The sequence below is a fragment of the Scyliorhinus torazame genome, chromosome 9, assembly GCF_047496885.1.
Source record: "Scyliorhinus torazame isolate Kashiwa2021f chromosome 9, sScyTor2.1, whole genome shotgun sequence".
Lineage (NCBI taxonomy): Eukaryota > Metazoa > Chordata > Chondrichthyes > Carcharhiniformes > Scyliorhinidae > Scyliorhinus > Scyliorhinus torazame.
The window spans coordinates 173,860,395-173,884,101 of NC_092715.1; the positions used below are offsets into that span (position 1 = coordinate 173,860,395).

Genomic DNA, 23,707 nt, shown 5'->3' on the forward strand with positions numbered 1-23,707 from the left:
CATCACAGCTATCTGGAATATTCACGCATCCCTTTGTTTATAGATGAACCAGCAACAAAAAGAACTATGGCATTCCATTCGACTTATCTTGTTGTTTCACCAGAGTTCCCGCCGGCAGCGACCAGGGATGAACGGCGCCGGCGGGACTCTGTCGTATCGGCACGGCAGAAACATCAATACTCAATATGTGTTAGTTGCATGTGAAATGGATCCCATCGACCTTTCATTGTATTACCCAAATTAGACAGGATGAATTTCAAACTGTCAGGCAAAAACACAGGATATGTAATCAACACATCATCTTTCTTTGGATAAAGGACTTTGAACTTGTACAAGTCAAATAATACACACAGCTATGTTTTTGTCTGCCTTAAAAACATTAAAATCTGCTTGCAGAGATAAAGTTCCATCCAAATTGATCAGAAGGCCAGTCAACCAGCTGCAAGTCAACTATGCAGCCAAGATAATGATCAGCCATGCCTTGAAAATGTGAGATGGACTTCAACATCAAGTTCACCTGAAACCAACCTCCTGGAAATTCAACTACAAGACATCTTACAGCCGACTGAGAATCCTCTGCTTATAAGTCCAACTTTAACTAAGAGCATCAACTCATCTAAGAAATTACAGGCCTACCACAAAAGAGAGTGAGATAATTAACTTTCTAATCGTATTGTTTCTTCCTCCATCTGCGCCTAATCTTTGTGTTACTAATAATGTTTGTGAGAAAAGAGAGGGAAACGGCATGCTTTAAACCTCCTGGACAAGTATGGGATAATAGATAACCTTCTTTATTTCAAAAGTCACAAAAATCTTGCTGCTGGAATTATTTAAATTGGGACACTCACTCTGAGGGTAAGAAAATATGTCCACCTTGCGTACAAAACACATTGATCACGAACTGCAAGAAAACACACAAATCTTGTCCAATGACAAATTGTGTACCACTGTCCGGGACTCTAACCACTGCAAATAAGCCAAATCTGACTTTAAATGAATTGGAGGCAGAGGAGACATGTAGCCAAAATTGTCAACAAAATAAACAAAGAGATTACAACAGTAAGCTTTCTGAGCACTAACAATAGAAACTAAGATGGCTACTTTAAATGTGAAATCACTTCTGCAAAAGGAGGACTAAATGCAAAAATTAGCATTCAAAAACATTGAATATTTAAAGCCATAGTTAAACAGGTAGAACTTAAGATGTGCAATGAAGCATGGATATTTAAGACACTAAAGATGCTGTGCAGGATTCTCCGTCAGCTGACGCTGGAATCAGGAAAGGCGATTGGCAGAAGAATTGGTTTTGACACCAAAATTGTGGCCGCCGCCGGGTTCATGACCGGTGCCTCGGCAGTGGCATCAATGAATTCCACTCCGCACATCCAGTAAACTGAATCAATTACCTATCATGTGTAGGGTAAGCCATGTTCCCGGAATCATCGCACAGTATATACAAACGCAAAAATGTTTTTAAGATCACAATTTTGATAAGAATTGTATATTTTTCCAATGTTATTAATACATTTATAAAATGTACAAAACTGAAAAATCTTCTAAAATTTAATTCCTGAAATCAAATACTAAAAGATAGACGTACTTGAGGTATGAATTCTTTTGCCAGGGATAATCCCCTGTGATATGCTGCATCTCCTGCTTCATTCTGTTCCACAACATGACTAACCAGACCAATTGCCTTTGCTTCAGCGCCATCAAGCACTCGTCCAGAAAAAATAAGTTCCTTTGCTTGTGATACTCCAATAATACGAGGAAGACGCTGCGTGCCACCTATTTTGAAAATAGAACAAAACTGTTTCAATTAATTTTTGTCATGAACCAAACTTCTACCTGTCAACAACCCTCTAAGATGTAGGAACATACTGCCAGACACACTTTCTCAAAAGGTGAGCCACATAACCCATGTTGCAAAGAAAATATACTTAAACAAAAGAGACAAAAAATGTAATAACTCTTTGAAGTTACAAGTAAAATATTTTGTTATGTGCAAACTTGCTTTATATCTTTTGAGGAGAAATGTTTCTGGACAAGGCCTTTTTGTTTAAAGAAAACCTCTTTTTATGGAAGAAAATAATACCCATACCAGAAACCATGCAGTGTCTCCTGGGTCAGGTTGCACTGGAATGTCTATTAGGTCAGTTTTAAGTCAAGCCCATGTATCGAGCTTCCCTAGAATGAACTGGGTTGATCCTTTTCATTGATATCACCAAAGTGGCCTTGGATAAACAGGTGTCGGAGTGATACTTTGAATTATTTCTAACCTATATTGCTTTCCTGTTTTCCAGCAATTAGCTGAAAACATGGTTAAAAACTCAACAAGACAGAAAAGCCAAATTCGTCCTCCACCTTGCTCAACAAAATTGCGATTTGTTGATTGGTCATTATGATTGGTTAGAATGGGCAGCACGGTGGCGCAGTGTATCAATAGCACTGATGCCTCACGGTGCCGAGGTCCCAGGTTCGATCCCGGTTCTGGGTCACTGTCCGTGTGGAGTTTGCACATTCTCCCCGTGTTTGCGTGGGTTTCGCCCCCATAACCCATAAGATGTGCAGGGTAGGTGGATTGGCCACGCCAAATTGTCCCTTTAATGGAAAAATGAATTGGACACTCTAAATTTATTTTAAAAATGATTGGTTAGAATATCTTGACAATGACAGCATATGGATATTTTGATTGGTTCCTTTGACTTACATTGAAAGGTGCATTTCAACAGTCAATTATTGGACTGAATATTACTAGAATATTTGCTGGTACTTCTGACTATATTAAATATAAGGTCAAAAGAAATAGGATTCATGTAAGTCGCAGACTGTATACAATCTCGCCGAATATCGTGATAGACTTAAGGGCTAAATGGCCTGCTCATGCGCGTATATTTCATGAAGAGCAGGTATCGGTCTATAACACTTGAGCCTTCTGCACCATTCACTAAATCATATGAACATACAAATTAGGAGGAGGCCACTCGGCCCCTCGAGCCTGTTCCGCCATTCAAATAGATCATGGCTGATCTGATTGTAACTTCAACCCCACATTTTTCACCCTTTGTTAATCAAGAATCTATCTAGCTGCCTTAAAAATATTCAAGGATTCTGCTTCCACTAATCTTTGAGGAAGAGAGTTCCAGAGACTCACAACCCTCTGAGAAAAAACATTTCTCTTCATCTTTTTCTTAAATGAAAGACCCCATATTTTTAAAAAGTGACCCCTAATTTTAAACTAAAACAAAGAACCTTGATTGGATTGGATTGGATTTGTTTATTGTCACGTGTACCGAGGTACAGTGAAAAGTATTTTTCTGCGAGCAGCTCAACAGATCATTAAGTACATGAGAAGAAAAGGGAATAAAAGAAAATACATAATAGGGCAACATAACATATACAATGTAACTACATAAGCACTGGCATCGGATAAAGCATACAGGGTGTAGTGTTAACGAGGTCAGTCCATAAGAGGGTCATTTAGGAGTCTGGTGACAGTGGGGAAGAAGCTGTTTTTGAGTCTGTTCGTGCGTGTTCTCAGACTTCTGTATCTCCTGCCCGATGGAAGAAGTTGGAAGAGTGAGTAAGCTGGGTGGGAGGGATCTTTGATTATACTGCCCGCTTTCCCCAGGCAGCGGGAGGTGTAGATGGAGTCAATGGATGGGAGGCAGGTTTGTGTGATGGACTGGGCGGTGTTCACGACTCTCTGAAGTTTCTTGCGGTCCTGGGCCGAGCAGTTGCCATACCAGGCTGTGATGCAGCCCGATAGGATGCTTTCTATGGTGCATCTGTAAAAGTTGGTAAGAGTCAATGTGGACATGCCAAATTTCCTTAGTTTCCTGAGGAAGTATTGGCGCTGTTGTGCTTTCTTGGTGGTAGCGTCGACGTGGGTGGACCAGGACAGATTTTTGGAGATGTGCACCCCTAGGAATTTGAAACTGCTAACCATCTCCACCTCGGCCCCGTTGATGCTGACAGGGGTGTGTACAGTACTTTGCTTCCTGATGTCAATTACCAGCTCTTTAGTTTTGCTAGCATTGAGGGAGAGATTGTTGTCACTACACCACTCCACTAGGTTCTCTATCTCCCTCCTGTATTCAAACTCATCGTTATTCGAGACCCGGCCCACTATGGTCGTATCGTCAGCAAACTTGTAGATGGAGTTGGAACCAGGTTTTGCCACGCAGTCGTGTGTGTACAGGGAGTAGAGTAGGGGGCTAGATACGCAGCCTTGCGGGGTGCCGGTGTTGAGGACGATTGTGGAGGAGATGTTGTTGTTCATTCTTACTGATTGTGGTCTGTTGGTCAGAAAATCGAGGATCCAGTTGCAGAGTGGGGAGCCAAGTCCTAGGTTTTGGAGCTTTGATATGAGCTTGGCTGGGATTGTGGTGTTGAAGGCGGAGCTGTAGTCAATAAATAGGAGTCTAATGTAGGAGTCCTTGTTTTTGAGATGCTCTAGGGATGAGTGTAGGGCCAGGGAAATGGTGTCTGATGTAGACCGGTTGCAGCGGTATGCGAATTGTAGTGGATCAAGGCATTCTGGGAGTATGGAGGTGATGCGCTTCATGATCAACCTCTCGAAGCACTTCATTACGACTGAAGTCAGGGCCACTGGTCGGTAGTCATTGAGGCACGTTGCCTGGTTCTTCTTTGGTACCGGTATGATGGTGGTCTTCTTGAAGCAGGTGGGGACCTCGGAGTGGAGTAGGGACAGGTTAAAGATGTCCGTGAATACCTCTGCCAGCTGGTCCCGCAGGCTCTGAGTGCACGACCAGGGATCCCGTTTGGGCCCGTCGCCTTCAGAGGGTTCACTTTCAGGAAGGCCAATCTGACTTCGGAAGCTGTGATGGTGGGTATGGGTGAATTATGGGCTGCTGGGGCACTCGCCAGCGGATTGTTGGTTACCTGCTCGAACCGAGCATTGAATGCATTGAGTTCATCGGGGAGGGGTGCGCTGCTGCCAGAGATACTGTTCGGCTTCGCTTTGTAGCCCGTTATGTTGTTTAGTCCTTGCCACAACCGCCGAGTCTGTCTGTGACTCTAGCTTGGTTTGATATTCTCTCTTGGCATTCCGGATGGCTTTGCGGAGGTCATACCTGGATTTCCTGTATAGGTCAGGGTCGTTTACCTTGAACGCCTCAGATCTGTCCTTCAGTAGGGAGTCAATCTCGTGATTGAGCCAAGGTTTCTGGTTGGGGAACGCACGTACTGCTTTCTTTGGCACACATTTGCCGATGAAGTCTGTGACGGTGGTGGTGTGAAAGTGTACAAACTCAGCAATAGCATGATGGGAAAAATAGCCAACTTATGTAACCAAGTGTAAGACAGCTGTGTCAGCTAAGTGCCAAGATCAGACCCTGACAAACTAGACAAAGCTAAGAATCCACATAATTATGTGAATGGCAGGGAAGGGAGTGCAATGTTCCTCCTGCAGGATGTTTGAGGTGAGGGATGCAGTTAGTGTCCCTGCTGATTTTACCTGCAGGAAGTGCTGCCATCTCCAGCTCCTCCAAGACCGAGTTAGGGAACTGGAGCTGGAGTTGGAAGAACTTCGGATCATTCGGGAGGCAGAAGGGGTCATAGATAGCAGCTTCAGGGAATTAGTTACACCAAAGATTGGAGATAGGTGGGTAACTGTAAGAGGGACTGGGAAAAAACAGTCAGTGCAGGGATCCCCTGCGGTCGTTCCCCTGAGAAACAAGTATACCGCTTTGGATACTTGTGGGGGGGACGACTTACCAGGGGTAAGCCATGGGGTACGGGCCTCTGGCACGGAGTCTGTCCCTGTTGCTCAGAAGGGAAGGGGGGAGAGGAGCAGAGCATTAGTAATTGGGGACTCTATAGTCAGGGGCACAGATAGGAGATTTTGTGGGAGCGTGAGAGACTCACGTTTGGTATGTTGCCTCCCAGGTGCAAGGGTACATGATGTCTCGGATCGTGTTTTCCGGGTCCTTAGGGGGGAGGGCGAGCAGCCCCAAGTCGTGGTCCACATTGGCACCAACGACATAGGTAGGAAAGGGGACAAGGATGTCAGGCAGGCTTTCAGGGAGCTAGGATGGAAGCTCAGAACTAGAACAAACAGAGTTGTTATCTCTGGGTTGTTGCCCGTGCCACGTGATAGTGAGATGAGGAATAGGGAGAGAGAGCATTTAAACACGTGGCTACAGGGATGGTGCAGGCGGGAGGGTTTCAGATTTTTGGATAACTGGGGCTCTTTCTGGGGAAGGTGGGACCTCTACAGACAGGATGGTCTACATCTGAACCTGAGGGGCACAAATATCCTGGGGGGGAGATTTGTTAGTGCTCTTTGGGGGGGTTTAAACTAATGCAGCAGGGGCATGGGAACCTGGATTGTAGTTTTAGGGTAAGGGAGAATGAGAGTATAGAGGTCAGGAGCACAGATTTGACGTCGCAGGAGGGGGCCAGCGTTCAGGTAGGTGGTTTGAAGTGTGTCTACTTCAATGCCAGGAGTATACGAAACAAGGTAGGGGAACTGGCAGCGTGGGTTGGTACCTGGGACTTCGATGTTGTGGCCATTTCGGAGACATGGATAGAGCAGGGACAGGAATGGATGTTGCAGGTTCCGGGGTTTAGGTGTTTTAGTAAGCTCAGAGAAGGAGGCAAAAGAGGGGGAGGTGTGGCGCTGCTAGTCAAGAGCAGTATTACGGTGGCGGAGAGGATGCTAGATGGGGACTCTTCTTCCGAGGTAGTATTGGCTGAAGTTAGAAACAGGAAAGGAGAGGTCACCCTGTTGGGAGTTTTTTATAGGCCTCCTAATAGTTCTAGGGATGTAGAGGAAAGGATGGCGAAGATGATTCTGGATATGAGCGAAAGTAACAGGGTAGTTATTATGGGAGACTTTAACTTTCCAAATATTGACTGGAAAATATATAGTTCGAGTACAATAGATGGGTCGTTTTTTGTACAGTGTGTGCAGGAGGGTTTCCTGAAACAATATGTTGACAGGCCAACAAGAGGCGAGGCCACGTTGGATTTGGTTTTGGGTAATGAACCAGGCCAGGTGTTGGATTTGGAGGTAGGAGAGCACTTTGGGGACAGTGACCACAATTCGGTGACGTTTACGTTAATGATGGAAAGGGATAAGTATACACCGCAGGGCAAGAGTTATAGCTGGGGGAAGGGCAATTATGATGCCATTAGACGTGACTTGGGGGGGATAAGGTGGAGAAGTAGGCTGCAAGTGTTGGGCACACTGGATAAGTGGGGCTTGTTCAAGGATCAGCTACTGCGTGTTCTTGATAAGTATGTACCGGTCAGACAGGGAGGAAGGCGTCGAGCGAGGGAACCGTGGTTTACCAAGGAAGTGGAATCTCTTGTTAAGAGGAAGAAGAAGGCCTATGTGAAGATGAAGTGTGAAGTTTCGGTTGGGGCGATGGATAGTTACAAGGTAGCGAGGAAGGATCTAAAGAGAGAGCTAAGACGAGCAAGGAGGGGACATGAGAAGTATTTGGCAGGAAGGATCAAGGAAAACCCAAAAGCTTTCTATAGGTATGTCAGGAATAAGCGAATGACTAGGGAAAGAGTAGGACCAGTCAAGGACAGGGATGGGAAATTGTGTGTGGAGTCTGAAGAGATAGGCGAGATACTAAATGAATATTTTTCGTCAGTATTCACTCAGGAAAAAGATAATGTTGTGGAGGAGAATGCTGAGCCCCAGGCTAATAGAATAGATGGCATTGAGGTACGTAGGGAAGAGGTGTTGGCAATTCTGGACAGGCTGAAAATAGATAAGTCCCCGGGACCTGATGGGATTTATCCTAGGATTCTATGGGAGGCCAGGGAAGAGATTGCTGGACCTTTGGCTTTGATTTTTATGTCATCATTGGCTACAGGAATAGTGCCAGAGGACTGGAGGACAGCAAATGTGGTCCCTTTGTTCAAAAAGGGGAGCAGAGACAACCCCGGCAACTATAGACCGGTGAGCCTCACGTCTGTAGTGGGTAAAGTCTTGGAGGGGATTATAAGGGACAAGATTTATAATCATCTAGATAGGAATAATATGATCAGGGATAGTCAGCATGGCTTTGTGAAGGGTAGGTCATGCCTCACAAACCTTATTGAGTTCTTTGAGAAGGTGACTGAACAGGTAGACGAGGGTAGAGCAGTTGATGTGGTGTATATGGATTTCAGCAAAGCGTTTGATAAGGTTCCCCACGGTAGGCTATTGCAAAAAATACGGAGGCTGGGGATTGAGGGTGATTTAGAGATGTGGATCAGAAATTGGCTAGCTGAAAGAAGACAGAGGGTGGTGGTTGATGGGAAATGTTCAGAATGGAGTACAGTCACAAGTGGAGTACCACAAGGATCTGTTCTGGGGCCGTTGCTGTTTGTCATTTTTATCAATGACCTAGAGGAAGGCGCAGAAGGGTGGGTGAGTAAATTTGCAGACGATACTAAAGTCGGTGGTGTTGTCGATAGTGTGGAAGGATGTAGCAGGTTACAGAGGGATATAGATAAGCTGCAGAGCTGGGCTGAGAGGTGGCAAATGGAGTTTAATGTAGAGAAGTGTGAGGTGATTCACTTTGGAAGGAATAACAGGAATGCGGAATATTTGGCTAATGGTAAAGTTCTTGAAAGTGTGGCTGAGCAGAGGGATCTAGGTGTCCATGTACATAGATCCCTGAAAGTTGCCACCCAGGTTGATAGGGTTGTGAAGAAGGCCTATGGAGTGTTGGCCTTTATTGGTAGAGGGATTGAGTTCCGGAGTCGGGAGGTCATGTTGCAGCTGTACAGAACTCTGGTCCGGCCGCATTTGGAGTATTGCGTACAGTTCTGGTCACCGCATTATAGGAAGGACGTGGAGGCTTTGGAGCGGGTGCAGAGGAGATTTACCAGGATGTTGCCTGGTATGGAGGGAAAATCTTATGAGGAAAGGCTGACGGACTTGAGGTTGTTTTCGTTGGAGAGAAGAAGGTTAAGAGGAGACTTAATAGAGGCATACAAAATGATCAGGGGGTTGGATAGGGTGGACAGTGAGAGCCTTCTCCCGCGGATGGATATGGCTGGCACGAGGGGACATAACTTTAAACTGAGGGGTAATAGATATAGGACAGAGGTCAGAGGTAGGTTCTTTACGCAAAGAGTAGTGAGGCCGTGGAATGCCCTACCTGCTACAGTAGTGAACTCGCCAACATTGAGGGCATTTAAAAGTTTATTGGATAAACATATGGATGATAATGGCATAGTGTAGGTTAGATGGCTTTTGTTTCGGTGCAACATCGTGGGCCGAAGGGCCTGTACTGCGCTGTATTGTTCTATGTTCTATGTTCTATAATTGTATCATACAAGGCCAGAAGAGGGAAAATAGTGCTTGACCTCAGTAAAACCTGATAACAAAGCCACGATCTAGGAATGTCCTAATAACACAACCTCCTCATGACCTAGGTCCATCTGCGTCAAGGCATCATGAGGGCAGAGGTGAAAAACAAAATAGGACCACGTCTTAAATCCTCTAAAGACAAAATACTGCAAATAAGCCGAGTCAGGGTCTTTCCATGACAACATGTTTGATCAGAAGTTATGACTGTATTGACATTTTTGAACAAGGTCTGTTTTTGCAAAATGATACAGCTTTTGTATAAATATTGAACGTTTTCTCCATGTCTTTGCGAGCTTGAGAAAGAATGAGCAGGTTTACCTTAACACCTCTCTCTCTCTCTAACCTGTAGCCATCTGCATGCAGACTTTGGTCAATAAAGACTAAGTTAGTTTTATCGAAACCAAGGTGTAAAGTTGTTTTTTCTCACAGTCTTGAAGTAGGAAAGATTTTAAAAGACGACAGTGGCATACTCATTTAAGTTGGTCGCTGAGTTCTTAAATATGGACCAGTCCACTGTCTCTAAGCAGTCAGGTAAGAGCTCTTCTGTCTCCTCGGACCAGCACTGCACAACCTTCTCCCGCTTGAGTTTCTGTTTGTATGCCGGGAGAAGGAGCACCGTCTTATGGTCTGATTTCCCAAAGTGCGGTCGGGGGATGGAACGGTAGGCGCCCTTGATTTTAAAAATTTTTTTAATAAATATTTTATTGAAAATTTTTGGTCAACTAACACAGTACATTGTGCATCCTTTACACAATATTATAACAACACAAATAACAATGACCTATTTTATAAACAAAAAATGAATAAATAATAAATAACAAAAATGAAAACTAACCCTAATTGGCAACTGCCTTATCACAAGTAACACTCTCCAAAAATATAATTTAACAGTCCAATATATAATGACCTGTCGCAACGACCTATACATATTATACAGTATATATTAACAACCCTGAGAGTCCTTCTGGTTCCTCCTCCATCCCCCCCCCCCCACCCTCCCCCCCCCCCCCCCCCCCCCGCCCCTCCCTCCCGATCCTGGGCTGCTGCTGCTGCCTTCTTTTTTCCATTCCATCTATCTTTCTGCGAGGTATTCGACGAACGGTTGCCACCGCCTGGTGAACCCTTGAGCCGACCCCCTTAGAACAAACTTAATCCGCTCTAGCTTTATAAACCCTGCCATGTCATTTATCCAGGTCTCCACCCCCGGGGGCTTGGCTTCTTTCCACATTAACAATATCCTGCGCCGGGCTACTAGGGACGCAAAGGCCAAAACATCGGCCTCTCTCGCCTCCTGCACTCCCGGCTCTTGTGCAACCCCAAATATAGCCAACCCCCAGCTTGGTTCGACCCGGACCCCCACTACTTTTGAAAGCACCTTTGTCACCCCCATCCAAAACCCCTGTAGTGCCGGGCATGACCAAAACATATGGGTATGATTCGCTGGGCTTCTCGAGCACCTCGCACACCTATCCTCCACCCCAAAAAATTTACTGAGCCGTGCTCCAGTCATATGCGCCCTGTGTAATACCTTAACCTGAATCAGGCTTAGCCTGGCACACGAGGACGACGAGTTTACCCTGCTTAGGGCATCTGCCCACAGCCCCTCCTCGATCTCCTCCCCCAGCTCTTCTTCCCATTTCCCTTTTAGTTCATCTACCATAGTCTCCCCTTCGTCCCTCATTTCCCTATATATATCTGGCACCTTACCATCCCCCACCCATATCTTTGAGATCACTCTGTCCTGCACCTCTTGTGTCGGGAGCTGCGGGAATTCCCTCACCTGTTGCCTCGCAAAAGCCCTCAGTTGCATATACCTGAATGCATTCCCTTGGGGCAACCCATATTTCTCGGTCAGCGCTCCCAGACTCACGAACTTCCCATCCACAAACAGATCTTTCAGTTGCGTTATTCCTGCTCTTTGCCACATTCCATATCCCCCATCCATTCCCCCCGGGGCAAACCTATGGTTGTTTCTTATCGGGGACCCCCCCAAGGCTCCAGTCTTTCCCCTATGCCGTCTCCACTGTCCCCAAATCTTCAGTGTAGCCACCACCACCGGGCTTGTGGTGTAGTTCCTCGGTGAGAACGGCAATGGGGCTGTCACCATAGCCTGTAGGCTAGTCCCCCTACAGGACGCCCTCTCTAATCTCTTCCACGCCGCTCCCTCCTCCTCTCCCATCCACTTACTCACCATTGAAATATTAGCGGCCCAATAATACTCACTTAGGCTCGGTAGTGCCAGCACCCCCCTATCCCTGCTACGCTGTAAGAATCCCTTCCTCACTCTCGGGGTCTTCCCGGCCCACACAAAACCCATGATGCTCCTTTCAATCCTTTTAAAAAAAGCCTTTGTGATCGCCACCGGGAGGCACTGAAACACAAAGAGGAATCTCGGGAGGACCACCATCTTAACCGCCTGCACCCTCCCTGCCAGTGACAGGGATACCATATCCCATCTCTTGAAATCCTCCTCCATTTGTTCCACCAACCGCGTTAAATTTAACCTATGCAATGTGCCCCAATTCTTAGCTATCTGGATCCCCAGGTAACAAAAGTCCCTTGTTACCTTCCTCAACGGTAGGTCCTCTATTTCTCTACTCTGCTCCCTGGATGCACCACAAACAACTCACTTTTCCCCAAGTTCAATTTATACCCTGAAAAATCCCCAAACTCCCCAAGTATCCGCATTATTTCTGGCATCCCCTCCGCCGGGTCTGCCACGTATAGTAGCAAATCGTCCGCATACAAAGATACCCGGTGTTCTTCTCCTCCTCTAAGTACTCCCCTCCACTTCTTGGAACCCCTCAACGCTATCGCCAGGGGCTCAATTGCCAGTGCAAACAATAATGGGGACAGAGGGCATCCCTGCCTTGTCCCTCTATGGAGCCGAAAATATGCAGATCCCCGTCCATTCGTGACCACGCTCGCCATCGGGGCCCTATACAACAGCTGCACCCATCTAACATACCCCTCTCCAAAACCAAATCTCCTCAACACCTCCCACAAATAATCCCACTCCACTCTATCAAATGCTTTCTCGGCATCCATCGCCACTACTATCTCCGTTTCCCCCTCTGGTGGGGCCATCATCATTACCCCTAACAGCCTCCGTATATTCGTGTTCAGCTATCTCCCCTTCACAAACCCAGTTTGGTCCTCGTGGACCACCCCCGGGACACATTCCTCTATTCTCATTGCCATTACCTTGGCCAGGATCTTGGCATCTACATTTAGGAGGGAAATAGGTCTATAGGACCCGCATTGTAGCGGGTCCTTTTCCTTCTTTAAGAGAAGCGATATCGTTGCTTCAGACATAGTCGGGGGCAGTTGTCCCCTTTCCTTTGCCTCATTAAAGGTCCTCGTCAATACCGGGGCGAGCAAGTCCACATATTTTCTATAGAATTCGACTGGGAATCCATCCGGTCCCGGGGCCTTTCCCGCCTGCATGCTCCTAATTCCTTTCACCACTTCTTCTACCTCGATCTGTGCTCCCAGTCCCACCCTTTCCTGCTCTTCCACCTTGGGAAATTCCAGCCGATCCAAGAAGCCCATCATTCTCTCCCTCCCATCCGGGGGTTGAGCTTCATATAATTTTTTATAAAATGTCTTGATCACTCCATTCACTCTCTCCGCTCCCCGCTCCATCTCTCCTTCCTCATCCCTCACTCCCCCTATTTCCCTCGCTGCTCCCCTTTTCCTCAATTGGTGTGCCAGCAACCTGCTCGCCTTCTCCCCATATTCGTACTGTACACCCTGTGCCTCTGCAGTGCCCGTAGTCAGCAAGTCAAATTCTACATATAGCCTTTGCCTTTCCCTGTACAGTCCCTCCTCCGGTGCTTCCGCATATTGTCTGTCCACCCTCAAAAGTTCTTGCAGCAACCGCTCCCGTTCCTTACTCTCCTGCTTCCCTTTATGTGCCCTTATTGATATCAGCTCCCCTCTAACCACCGCCTTCAACGCCTCCCAGACCACTCCCACCTGGACCTCCCCATTATCATTGAGTTCCAAGTACTTTTCAATGCACCCCCTCACCCTTAGACACACCCCCTCATCTGCCATTAGTCCCATGTCCATTCTCCAGGGTGGGCGCCCTCCTGTTTCCTCCCCTATCTCCAAGTCTACCCAGTGTGGAGCGTGATCCGAAATGGCTATAGCCGTATACTCCGTTCCCCTCACCTTCGGGATCAACGCCCTTCCCAGCACAAAAAAGTCTATTCGCGAGTAGACTTTATGGACATAGGAGAAAAACGAGAACTCCTTACTCCTAGGTCTGCTAAATCTCCACGGGTCTACACCTCCCATCTGCTCCATAAAATCTTTAAGTACCTTGGCTGCTGCCGGCCTCCATCCAGTCCTGGAGTTCGACCTATCCAGCCCTGGTTCCAACACCGTATTAAAATCTCCCCCCATTATCAGCTTTCCCATCTCTAGGTCCGGAATGCATCCTAGCATCCGCCTCATAAAATTGGCATCATCCCAGTTCGGGGCATATACGTTTACCAAAACCACCGTCTCCCCCTGTAGTTTGCCACTCACCATCACGTATCTGCCCCCGTTATCCGCCACTATAGTCTTTGCCTCGAACATTACCCGCTTCCCCACTAATATAGCCAACCCCCTGTTTTTCGCATCTCGCCCCGAATGGAATACCTGCCGCACCCATCCTTTGCGGAGCCTAACCTGGTCTATCAGTTTCAGATGCGTTTCCTGTAACATAACCACATCTGCCTTAAGTTTCTTAAGGTGTGCGAGTACCCGTGCCCTCTTTATCGGCCCGTTCAGCCCTCTCACGTTCCACGTGATCAGCCGGGTTGGGGGGCTTCCTACCCCCCCCCTTGTCGATTAGCCATCCCCTTTTTCCAGCTCCTCACCCGGTTCCCACGCAGCTGTATCTCCCCCAGGCGGTGCCCCCCCGCCCATCCCCTCCCATACCAGCTCCCCCCTCTCCCCAGCAGCAGCAACCCAGTAATTCCCCCCTCCCACCCCCCCCCCAGATCCTATGCTAGATCCCCCACTAGCATAATTACTCCCCCCATGTTGCTCCCAGAAGTCAGCAAACTCTGGCCGACCTCGGCTTCCCCCGTGACCTCGGCTCGCACCGTGCGACGCCCCCTCCTTCCTGCTTCTCTATTCCCGCCATGATTATCATAGCGCGGGAACAAAGCCCGCGCTTCTCCCTTGGCCCCGCCCCCAATGGCCAGCGCCCCATCTCCTCCACCTCCCCCCATCACCACCTGTGGAAGAGAGAAAAGTTCCCACATCGCAGGATTAGTACATAAAACTCCTCTTTCCCCCCTTTTTAACCGCCCTCTTCGCCCCCCACATTCGCCCCACCACTTTGTTCAAACGTTCTTTTTAATAACCCGCTCATTCCAGTTTTTCTTCCACAATAAAAGTCCACGCTTCATCCGCCGTCTCAAAGTAGTGGAGCCTCCCTCGATATGTGACCCACAGTCTTGCCGGTTGCAGCATTCCAAATTTTATCTTCTATTTATGAAGCAGCGCCTTGGCCCGATTAAAGCTCGCCCTCCTTCTCGCCACCTCCGCACTCCAGTCTTGATAAACGCGGATCACCGCGTTCTCCCATTTACTGCTCCGAGTTTTCTTTGCCCATCTAAGGACCATTTCTCTATCCTTAAAACGGAGGAATCTCACCACTATGGCTCTGGGAATTTCTCCTGCTCTCGGTCCTCGCGCCATCACTCGGTATGCTCCCTCCACCTCCAATGGACCCGCCGGGGCCTCCGCTCCCATTAACGAGTGCAGCATCGTGCTCACGTACGACCCGACGTCCGCTCCCTCCGCACCTTCAGGAAGACCAAGAATCCTCAGGTTGTTCCTCCTTGCGTTGTTCTCCAGTGCCTCCAACCTTTCCACACATCGTTTCTGATGTGCCTCATGCGTCTCCGTCTTCACCACCAGGCCCTGTATGTCGTCCTCATTCTCGGCTGCCTTTGCCTTCACGACCCGAAGCTCCCGCTCCTGGGTCTTTTGTTCCTCCTTTAGCCCTTCGATCGCCTGTAGTATCGGGGCCAACAGCTCTTTCTTCATTTCCTTTTTGAGCTCTTCCACACAGCATTTCAAGAGCTCTTGTTGTTCAGGGCCCCATGTTAAACTGCCACCTTCCGACGCCATCTTGGTTTTTGTTTGCCTTCCTTGCCGCTGTTCTAAAGGATCCACTGCAATCCGGCCACTTTCTCCTCCTTTTTTCATCCGTATCCAGGGGGGATTCCCTTCTGGTTTACCGCACAGTGTTTTTAGCCGTCAAAATTGCCGTTGGGGCTCCTATCAAGAGCCCAAAAGTCCGTTTCACCGGGAGCTGCCGAAACGTGCGACTCAGCTGGTCATCGCCGCACCCGGAAGTCGCGCCCTTGATTTTTGAGTAGCAATCTCTGGATTGTTGCCTAAGCCACACGCCAATTCGGTCAAAGCATTTTAGAGAATTAGGCACAGGGTTCAAAGAGTGGTGCGAGAAGAAGGGGTTTTGATTCCTGGGGCACTGGCACCCGTACTCAAAAAAGAGAGAGCTATTCTGTTGGGGTAAATCCCACTTAAACCAAAATGGGATTCACTTCTGGCAAATCGTAAAACTAGTTTCATGTCTATGCATCACCCCAGAATGTTGGGGCAGCGGAGGGTTAACTTGAAGAGAAATTAAGATATTAAAAGACAAAAGTCGAGGCAACTGAGCAGTGCTGCAATTTGGGTAAAGACAAGCAGAGTGGGATGGAAAGGGACAGAAAGTTTAACGGTAATAGTCCATCAGCAAATTAGGTCCATACAAATTATCGTAGTAACAAATAAAAGGCTTTTTATCGAAATGTGTGAAACATTCTTAACAAGACAGAGGAACTAGTGGCACAAATCGAGATAAATGGTTTAGATCTAATTGCCATTGCAAAGACATGGCCGGGATTCTCCGAAATCCCGGCCAAGTATTGATGCAGGACGGGTGTACTCCGGCGTCAATGGGCCTCCTGGTCCAGCAATTCTACAGTTTTTAGGGGGCTAGCACGGCGCCGGAGTGCTGCGTGCTGCTCCGGTGCCGAAAGGCTGCCCTGTATGGCCGGCGCGGGTCCGCGCATGCACGTGGTTGCCGTCTCCGTGCCGGCTCATGCGCGCGGTTGCCATCACCGCGTCAGCGCGGAGCAACATGTCGGGGACCTAACAGCGGGCCCGCACGGAAGGAGAAAGACCCCCCGGCCGATCGCGGTTGCCCGCCAATTGGAAGCCCCTGATCGCGGGTCTGGATCCCATGGAGGCCCCCCCGGAGTCAGATCCCCCGCCCCCCCCCCCCCCACCAGGACGTCCATAGCGGCCGCGGATCCGAGCTCCCACCGGGTGGTACCAGGTTTGAACCACGCCGGCGGGACTTGGCGGGAGTTCGGCCAGTCGCCCGCGAAGAATCGGCGCAGGGGCCTATTTCAGAGGCCCCCAAATGGCGCCGCGGGGACTGCATGGGTGTGATTGGCGCCAATTCTCCGGTCGCCAGAGAATTGCCGGCACGGCGTCGGAGCAGCGTGGCGGGAATTTCCCACACCCCTGCCAATTCCCCGACCCGTAGCGGGCTCGGAGAATCCCAGCCATGGTTACAGAGTGATCAAGATTGGGAAGTTAATATCCCAGCAAACACAATATTTCAAAAGTCCAGGCAAAATGGAAAAGAAGGTGTAGCCCTGATAGTAAAGGATGATATCAGGACAGTCGTGAGAAAGGATTCTGGCTCAGAAGATCAGGAAGTAGAATCAGCCTGGTTGCAAATTAGGAATAATACAGGCAAGGTGACACTGGTCGGAATAGTTTATAGGCCGCTAATAGTAGTTACAGCATTGGACAGAGCATTAAATAATAAATATTTGAAGCTTGTAACAAAGGCAATTATGGGACCTTAATCTTCACATAGAGTGGACCATCAAATTGGCAAAGTGATCTGGACGATGAGATTGTAGATTGATTTTGTGATAATTTCTGGAAGCAATATGCTGTGGAAGATTACCATCATGCCGGTGCCAAAGAAGAACCAGGCAACGTGCCTCAATGACTACTGTCCGGTGGCCTTGACATTGATCATTATGAAGTGCTTCGAAAGGTTGGTCATGAGACACATCAGCTCCATACTCCCAGAATGCCGAGATCCACTGCAATTTGCATACCGCCACAACTGGTCCACAGCAGACGCCATCTCCCTGACCCTACACTCATCCTGGAGCATCTCGACAACAAGGACTCCTACATTAGACTCCTATTCATTGACTACAGCTCCGTCTTCAATACCATAATCCCAGCCAAGCTCATATCAAAGCTCCAAAACCTAGGACTTGGCTCCTCCCTTTTAACATAGACATAGAACATACAGTGCAAAAGGAGGCCATTCGGCCCATCGAGTCTGCAGCGACCCACTTAAGCCCTCACTTCCACCCTATCCCCGTAACCCAATTACTCCTCCTAATCTTTTTTTGGTCACTAAGGGCAATTTATCATGGCCAATTCATCTAACCTTTGGACTGTGGGAGGAAACTGGAGCACCCAGAGGAAACCCACGCAGACACAGGGACACGTGCAGACTTTGCACAGACAGTGACCTAGCGGGGAATCGAACCTGGGACCCTGGTGCTGTGAAGCAACAGTGCTATCCACTTGTGCTACTGTGCTGCCCTTTTCAACTGGATCCTTGACTCCCTTACCCATAGCCACAATCAGTAAGGATAAACAACAACACCTTCTCCATGGTAGTCCTCAATACTGGATCCCCACAAGACTGCACACTTAGCCCTCCACTATGCCACTATGACACGACCATAGAGGGTCGGATCTCGAACAACAATGAGTCAGAATACAGGAGTGAGATAGAGAACCTAGTGGAGTGGTGTAACGACAACAATCTCTCCCTCAATGTCAGCAAAACGAAAGAGCTGGTTATTGACTTCTGTCTGCATGTCGAGGTGGAGATGGTTGACAGCTTCAAATTCCTAGGTGTGCACATCACCAATAATCTGTCCTGGTCCACCCAAGTTGATGCTGTGACCAAGAAAGCACAACAGCGCCTATACTTTCTCAGAAAACTAAGGACATTCGGCATGTCCACATTGACTCTTACCAACTTTTACAGATGCACCATAAAAAGCATCCTATCTGACAGCAAAAAACGACAAAGAGTGGGGAACATCGCCCAGTCCATCACGTGAACCCGCCTCCCATCCACTGACTCTGTCTACAACTCCCACTGCCTTGGGAAAGCGGGCAGTCTGATCAAAGACCCCTCCCACCCGGGTTATTCACTCTTCCAACTTCTTCCATCGGGCAGGAGATATAAAAGTCTGAGAACACGCACTAACAATTTCAAAAACAGCTTCTTCCCTGCTGTTACCAGACTCCTGAATGATCCCCTTGTGGACTGATCTGATCTCATCACATAACTTCTCTACTGAATAATACTACACTCCATATGCTCACCCGATGCCTGTGTCTATGTATTTACAATGTGTAGTAATGTATGCCCTATTTTTTTTTCATGTATGGAATAATCCGTCTGGACTGTACGCACCACAATACTTTTCACTGTACCTCGGTACAGGTGACAAAACAAACAAACAAATTCAAAACATCCCATTGAAAAACAAAAAAACTCAGTGAGAAAGTTGCATCAGTGGCTTACTGAGATGGTTAATAATAGCACTGGATTAGAAGAAGTGGTTTAAATATGGCAAAGAATAGTAGTAAGCTTGAAGATTGGGAGTGTTTAGACACCAGCGAAGGACCATCAAAAGGTTAATGACAAGAGAAAAAATAGAATGAGAATAAAGTAACTCGGAATATAAAATCAGATTCCAAGGGTTTTTACAAGCATATGAAAGGGAGCAAAGTAGCTAAAAGCAGTGACAGGAAAAATGATTGTGGGGTATGAGGAAATAGCAGAGACTGAGCAAATATTTTGTCTTCACAGTAGAAGATGAAATGAAATGAAATGAAATGAAAATCGCTTATTGTCACAAGTAGGCTTCAAATAAAGTTACTGTGAAAAGCCCCTAGTCGCCACATTCCGGCGCCTGTTCGGGGAGGCTGTTACGGGAATCGAGCCGTGCTGCTGGCCTGCCTTGGTCTGCTTTCAAAGCCAGCGATTTAGCCCTGTGCTAAACAGCCCCTGAAATTAGAATACATTAGAAATTACAGATAGAAATTACATTCCAGAAATAAAGGGACATCAAGGGGATAAAAAGAGTACGGAACTTAAGCAGCAGAGAAAAAGTTCTGCAGTAAATGAAGGGGCAAAAATCAGGCAAATCCCCAGTACTTGATGGCCTACATCCTACAGTTCTAAAAGAGGTAGTTTCAGTTTTAGTGGATGTGTTTTTTATGATATTCCAAAATTCCCCACATTTGAGGACTATCCCAGCAGGTTGGAGGTCAGCAAATGTAACACCGCTATTCAAGCAAGGATGGTGAGAAAAAGAGCGAACTACAGGCCAATTAGAAGTCACCAATTGCCAAAGAAATGCTGGAAACCTTTATTAAGGAAGTCTTAGAAACGCACTTAGAAATTCATAATGGCCTGATCTTCTGAGCAGCGGCAATGATCAAGAGATTCCCACTGTGCTCAGAGTCAGAGCGGCGTACAGAAGGGTGATAGATAGGGCATGCCTCATTTTTAGGTGCCATGTGATAAGCTTAAAGCTCCAGGGCTGGATCGAACAGGCACTTGTGAGATCTGCAATGCTCTAACGAGACCTCGCAAGATGTTGCTACCTGGATCTTGCCCAGCGAGAGTGAGATCCAGATTAACATATTTAGGCTCATTTAAATATGTTGGTGCCCGATTCTCCCTAGACTCAGGAACGAACGCCCATGCCTGGGAGATCTCGGCAAGGCGCCATTTAGTACTGGTCCACACAAATGTGGACTAGGGTGGCACTGCCAAGGTGGCACTTACCTCAGTAAGCCACTGATGGAACTTTCTCACTGAGTTCTTTTGTTTTTCAATGGGATATTTTGAATTAGTTTGTTTTGTTTTTTTGTCACCTGTACCGAGGTACAGTGAAAAGTATTGTTGTGCGTACAGTCCAGGCGGATCATTCAATACATGAAAAAAAACATAGGTCATGCCCATATAAGGGTGGATGAAGAGGGCATGAATGATGAAGGTTGAAAGGTGGTATGAAGGGGCCTCCTAAAGGTTGGGGGGGGGGGTGAAGAGTGAGGGGTCCTGAAAGGGGGGATTCCAAAACAGGGGTGGGGGACCTGAAATGGAGTAGAACCCCCAGCAACCCCATAATGGGGTGTCTTCACTTGGGGGGGGGGGGTCTGTGGGGTAAAGCCCATGCGTGCGTGGGGGTGGGGGGGGGTGACATTGCCCATGGGTGGGGTGTGTGGGGCTCTTCGGCTCACTTAGGGATCGGGTACCCAATCAAAATGGAGGCCCAATCAGTGAGCAGCTGGTTTTGCCAGTGGGTTCAGCTCCCCATTGCTGAAAAGATTCCTCAGTGCAAAATTTAACGGCCGTGCCCGACCTGGGACACGACTGGGCCGGTAAATCACGCGAGAGGCTTCTCGCGAGATTTACCCGGCTCGCTACGCCTCACAAGATCTAATGGATCTCACAAGACTTTGCAATCTGGATCATGCCGACGATGGGTTGGACCTGGATTAGCCGGAGTTACCAAAAGCGCGGGATCTTACCCCACACCTCGGCGATTCCGAGCAAGCCACAGTTAGTACTGGTCTCCACCAACGTGGACCAGGCTTACCGGCACGTGCGGGGGTCTCCCAGGCAATTGGGAGCCCTGGATTGTTGTGCTCTGGACAGGGTGGTACCCTGGCAGCACCAATGCCACCCAGGCTCCCTGGCAGTGCGACCCGGTTGCTTGGGTGTCAGGCTGGCACTGCCAAAATGCCAGGGTGGCATTGTTTCTGCATCAGAGATCAGGCCTGGGGGTGCCCTGCCTTCATGAGGTGGCGTGTGAGGGGGAATGATGAGCCCCCTTATAGGTGAGTTGGGATTTGTGGGGTGGGGAGTGGGAATCTTGAGATTGGGACACATTAAAAAATTTCGGCCCGCTCTCCTCCTGTACTGTTGAGTGAAGCTCATTAGTGCAGGAAATGTGACTGAGTTCTCTGCCGAGGACCCGAAATGAAGCAGAGTCCCGTTCGATAGCGAGGTGGTTCCCGGCACTGCTAGTGCCGCCAAGCACCCGGCTAAACGTGCTCAACATGGGTCTCTGTTTCATTGCCGTTAAATTGCACCCTAAGTGTGGGCTAGACCAGGGAGAAACCCCAAAGGCTCAAACAAATGACTAATTGTGGGTAAATACCGGTGAGGATCTCACCAGGAAAAGCCAGCAAGAAACACTCCAAAGAACTCGCTGAAAATGTCACTTAAAGTTTTTCTGTTAAATCTTGCCTTCAGTATCTGAATATTAGCGAATGGATGACAGAATTGGTGAATGAGTAGGTGGGTGAGGGCAGATTGATAAGGTGGATAGATGGGTAGGCTGAGTGAGGTATATCGGTGGGTAGAGTTGGTGAGTGGATAGGTAGATGCATCACAAGGTGGATGAATGATGAGATGGATGAGTGGTGAGGTGGATGAGTGGGTAGGGTGGGTGAGTTGGTAGGATGGGTGAGTCAGTAAGTTGGTTGAGCAAGTAGGATGGATACGTGGGGGTGGATCAATTGGGTAGGGTGGATGAGCTGAGTGAGGTGGGGAGGGGAGGTGAGTAGGTTGGGTGGTTGGGTGGGTGAGATAGATGGGCAAGTGGGTAGTCATGCTGGGTCAAGGGGGAAGTTAGCTAGGGTCCAGAAGGTTGTCCGTTGGTCAGGAGTTATTGGATGATCTTGGGTGATCAGGTGGGTTGAGGGTGTAGTTGGGTCGGGGGGGAAAGTCAGTTCTGGTTGGCAGGGTAGCTGGACAGATTGGGGTGTAGTCAGATAGTCAGGGTGTAGTCTGGTAGGGAGAGGGGTGTAGTTGAGTCAGAGGGGTAGTCAGGTCTGGTTCAGAGGAGTTAGTTGACTTAAATTGGGGAATAATTGCGTGGTCAGGAAATGGTTGGGCCAGATCGAGGGTTAGTCATGTGGTCAGGGGATAGTTAGGTCAGGTTGGGGGAGGGGGCAATATTTGCAATGGGTTTGGGAGTAGTTGGGTGTTCAGAAGATGGTCAGCTGGGTGGGTGGGGGGTAGTAGACCAGATTTACAGAGTAGTCAGGTTGTTGCGGGGCAGTTGAGCCAGGTCAGTGGAGTGGTCAGGTCAGGGGGTAGTTGGGGTGGGTCGGGGGGTAGCCATCAGCCCTGGGAGAGGGGGGGGTTGAAGTAGTAAGGTGATCAGGGGCAGTTGGGGAGGCAGTCAGTCAGATCACAGGGCTAGTTGAATGATTGGCAGTTAAAGTTATCTTGTTTTGGGGATTGGGAAAACTCTGCAGAAACCGGGTGGTCAGAGAGTAGTCAGGGATTCAATTGTGGAGTTACCCAAGTGTTAGAATAGATTTTAATCTGTCTAAAATTTAGTAGCCAATTATGCAGATAAGAACTGCGGAATTGTCCAAAGTCTCTGACTCAAACTCAGAGCCAAATACTTTTGCAGAGAGGGTCGCAGGAGAAGGGGAATTGTCCAATGGAAGTTTAAAGTTCTGAGCAATTCCCAGGTAGGTCAGCACATCAGCGGTGCTATCATTTTGGAACAACGCCTCCTCAAGGTGGTCAGGCAACATAAAGCTTCAAAGCCAGCTTGGAGCGCTGCCCTACCTATCCTCAATTTCCCAACGTACACTTTCAGTCGTGCTTCTAGTTTCTGACGATCCGGAGATCAGAAGATTTGCCCTAATATGATCAAAGTCAATATCAAAGAACAAAGAAAAGTACAGCACAGGAACAGGCCCTTTGGCCCTCCAAGTCTGCACCGACCATGCTGCCCATCTAAACTAAAATCTTCTACACTTTGTCCGTATCCCTCTATTCCCATCCTATTCATGTATTTGTCAAGACGCCCCTTAAACGTCACTATCGTCCCTGTTTCCACCACCTCCACCGGCAGCGAGTTCCAGGCACCCACTACCCTCTGTGTAAAAAAACTTGCCTCGTATATCTCCTCTTAACCTTGCCCCATGCACCTTAAACCTATGCCCCCTAATAATTGACCCCTCTACCCTGGGAAAAAGTCTCTGACTATCCACTCTGGCTATGCCCCGCATAATCTTGTAAACCTCTATCAGGTCGCCCCTCAACCTCCTTCGTTCCAGTGAGAACAAACTAAGTTTATTCAACCTCTCCTCATAGCTAATGCCCTCCATACCAGGCAACATCCTGGTAAATCTCTTCTGCACCCACTCTAAAGCCTCCACATCCTTCTGGTAGTGTGGCAACCAGAATTGAACACTATT

The 23,707-nt window shown here is 48.1% G+C and overlaps 1 protein-coding gene across 5 annotated transcripts in view; it reads right to left on the bottom strand.

Annotated features, from left to right (window-relative positions):
* Nucleotides 1-23,707, bottom strand: part of auh (AU RNA binding protein/enoyl-CoA hydratase) — a 448,738-nt gene that overhangs the window by 50,650 nt on the left and 374,381 nt on the right. For all 5 annotated transcript variants that reach the window (XM_072516831.1, XM_072516830.1, XM_072516829.1 and 2 more), the window contains one exon: nt 1,601-1,788. In XM_072516831.1, the coding sequence (XP_072372932.1) occupies nt 1,601-1,788 (188 nt within the window). The remainder of the gene's footprint in view (nt 1-1,600; nt 1,789-23,707) is intronic.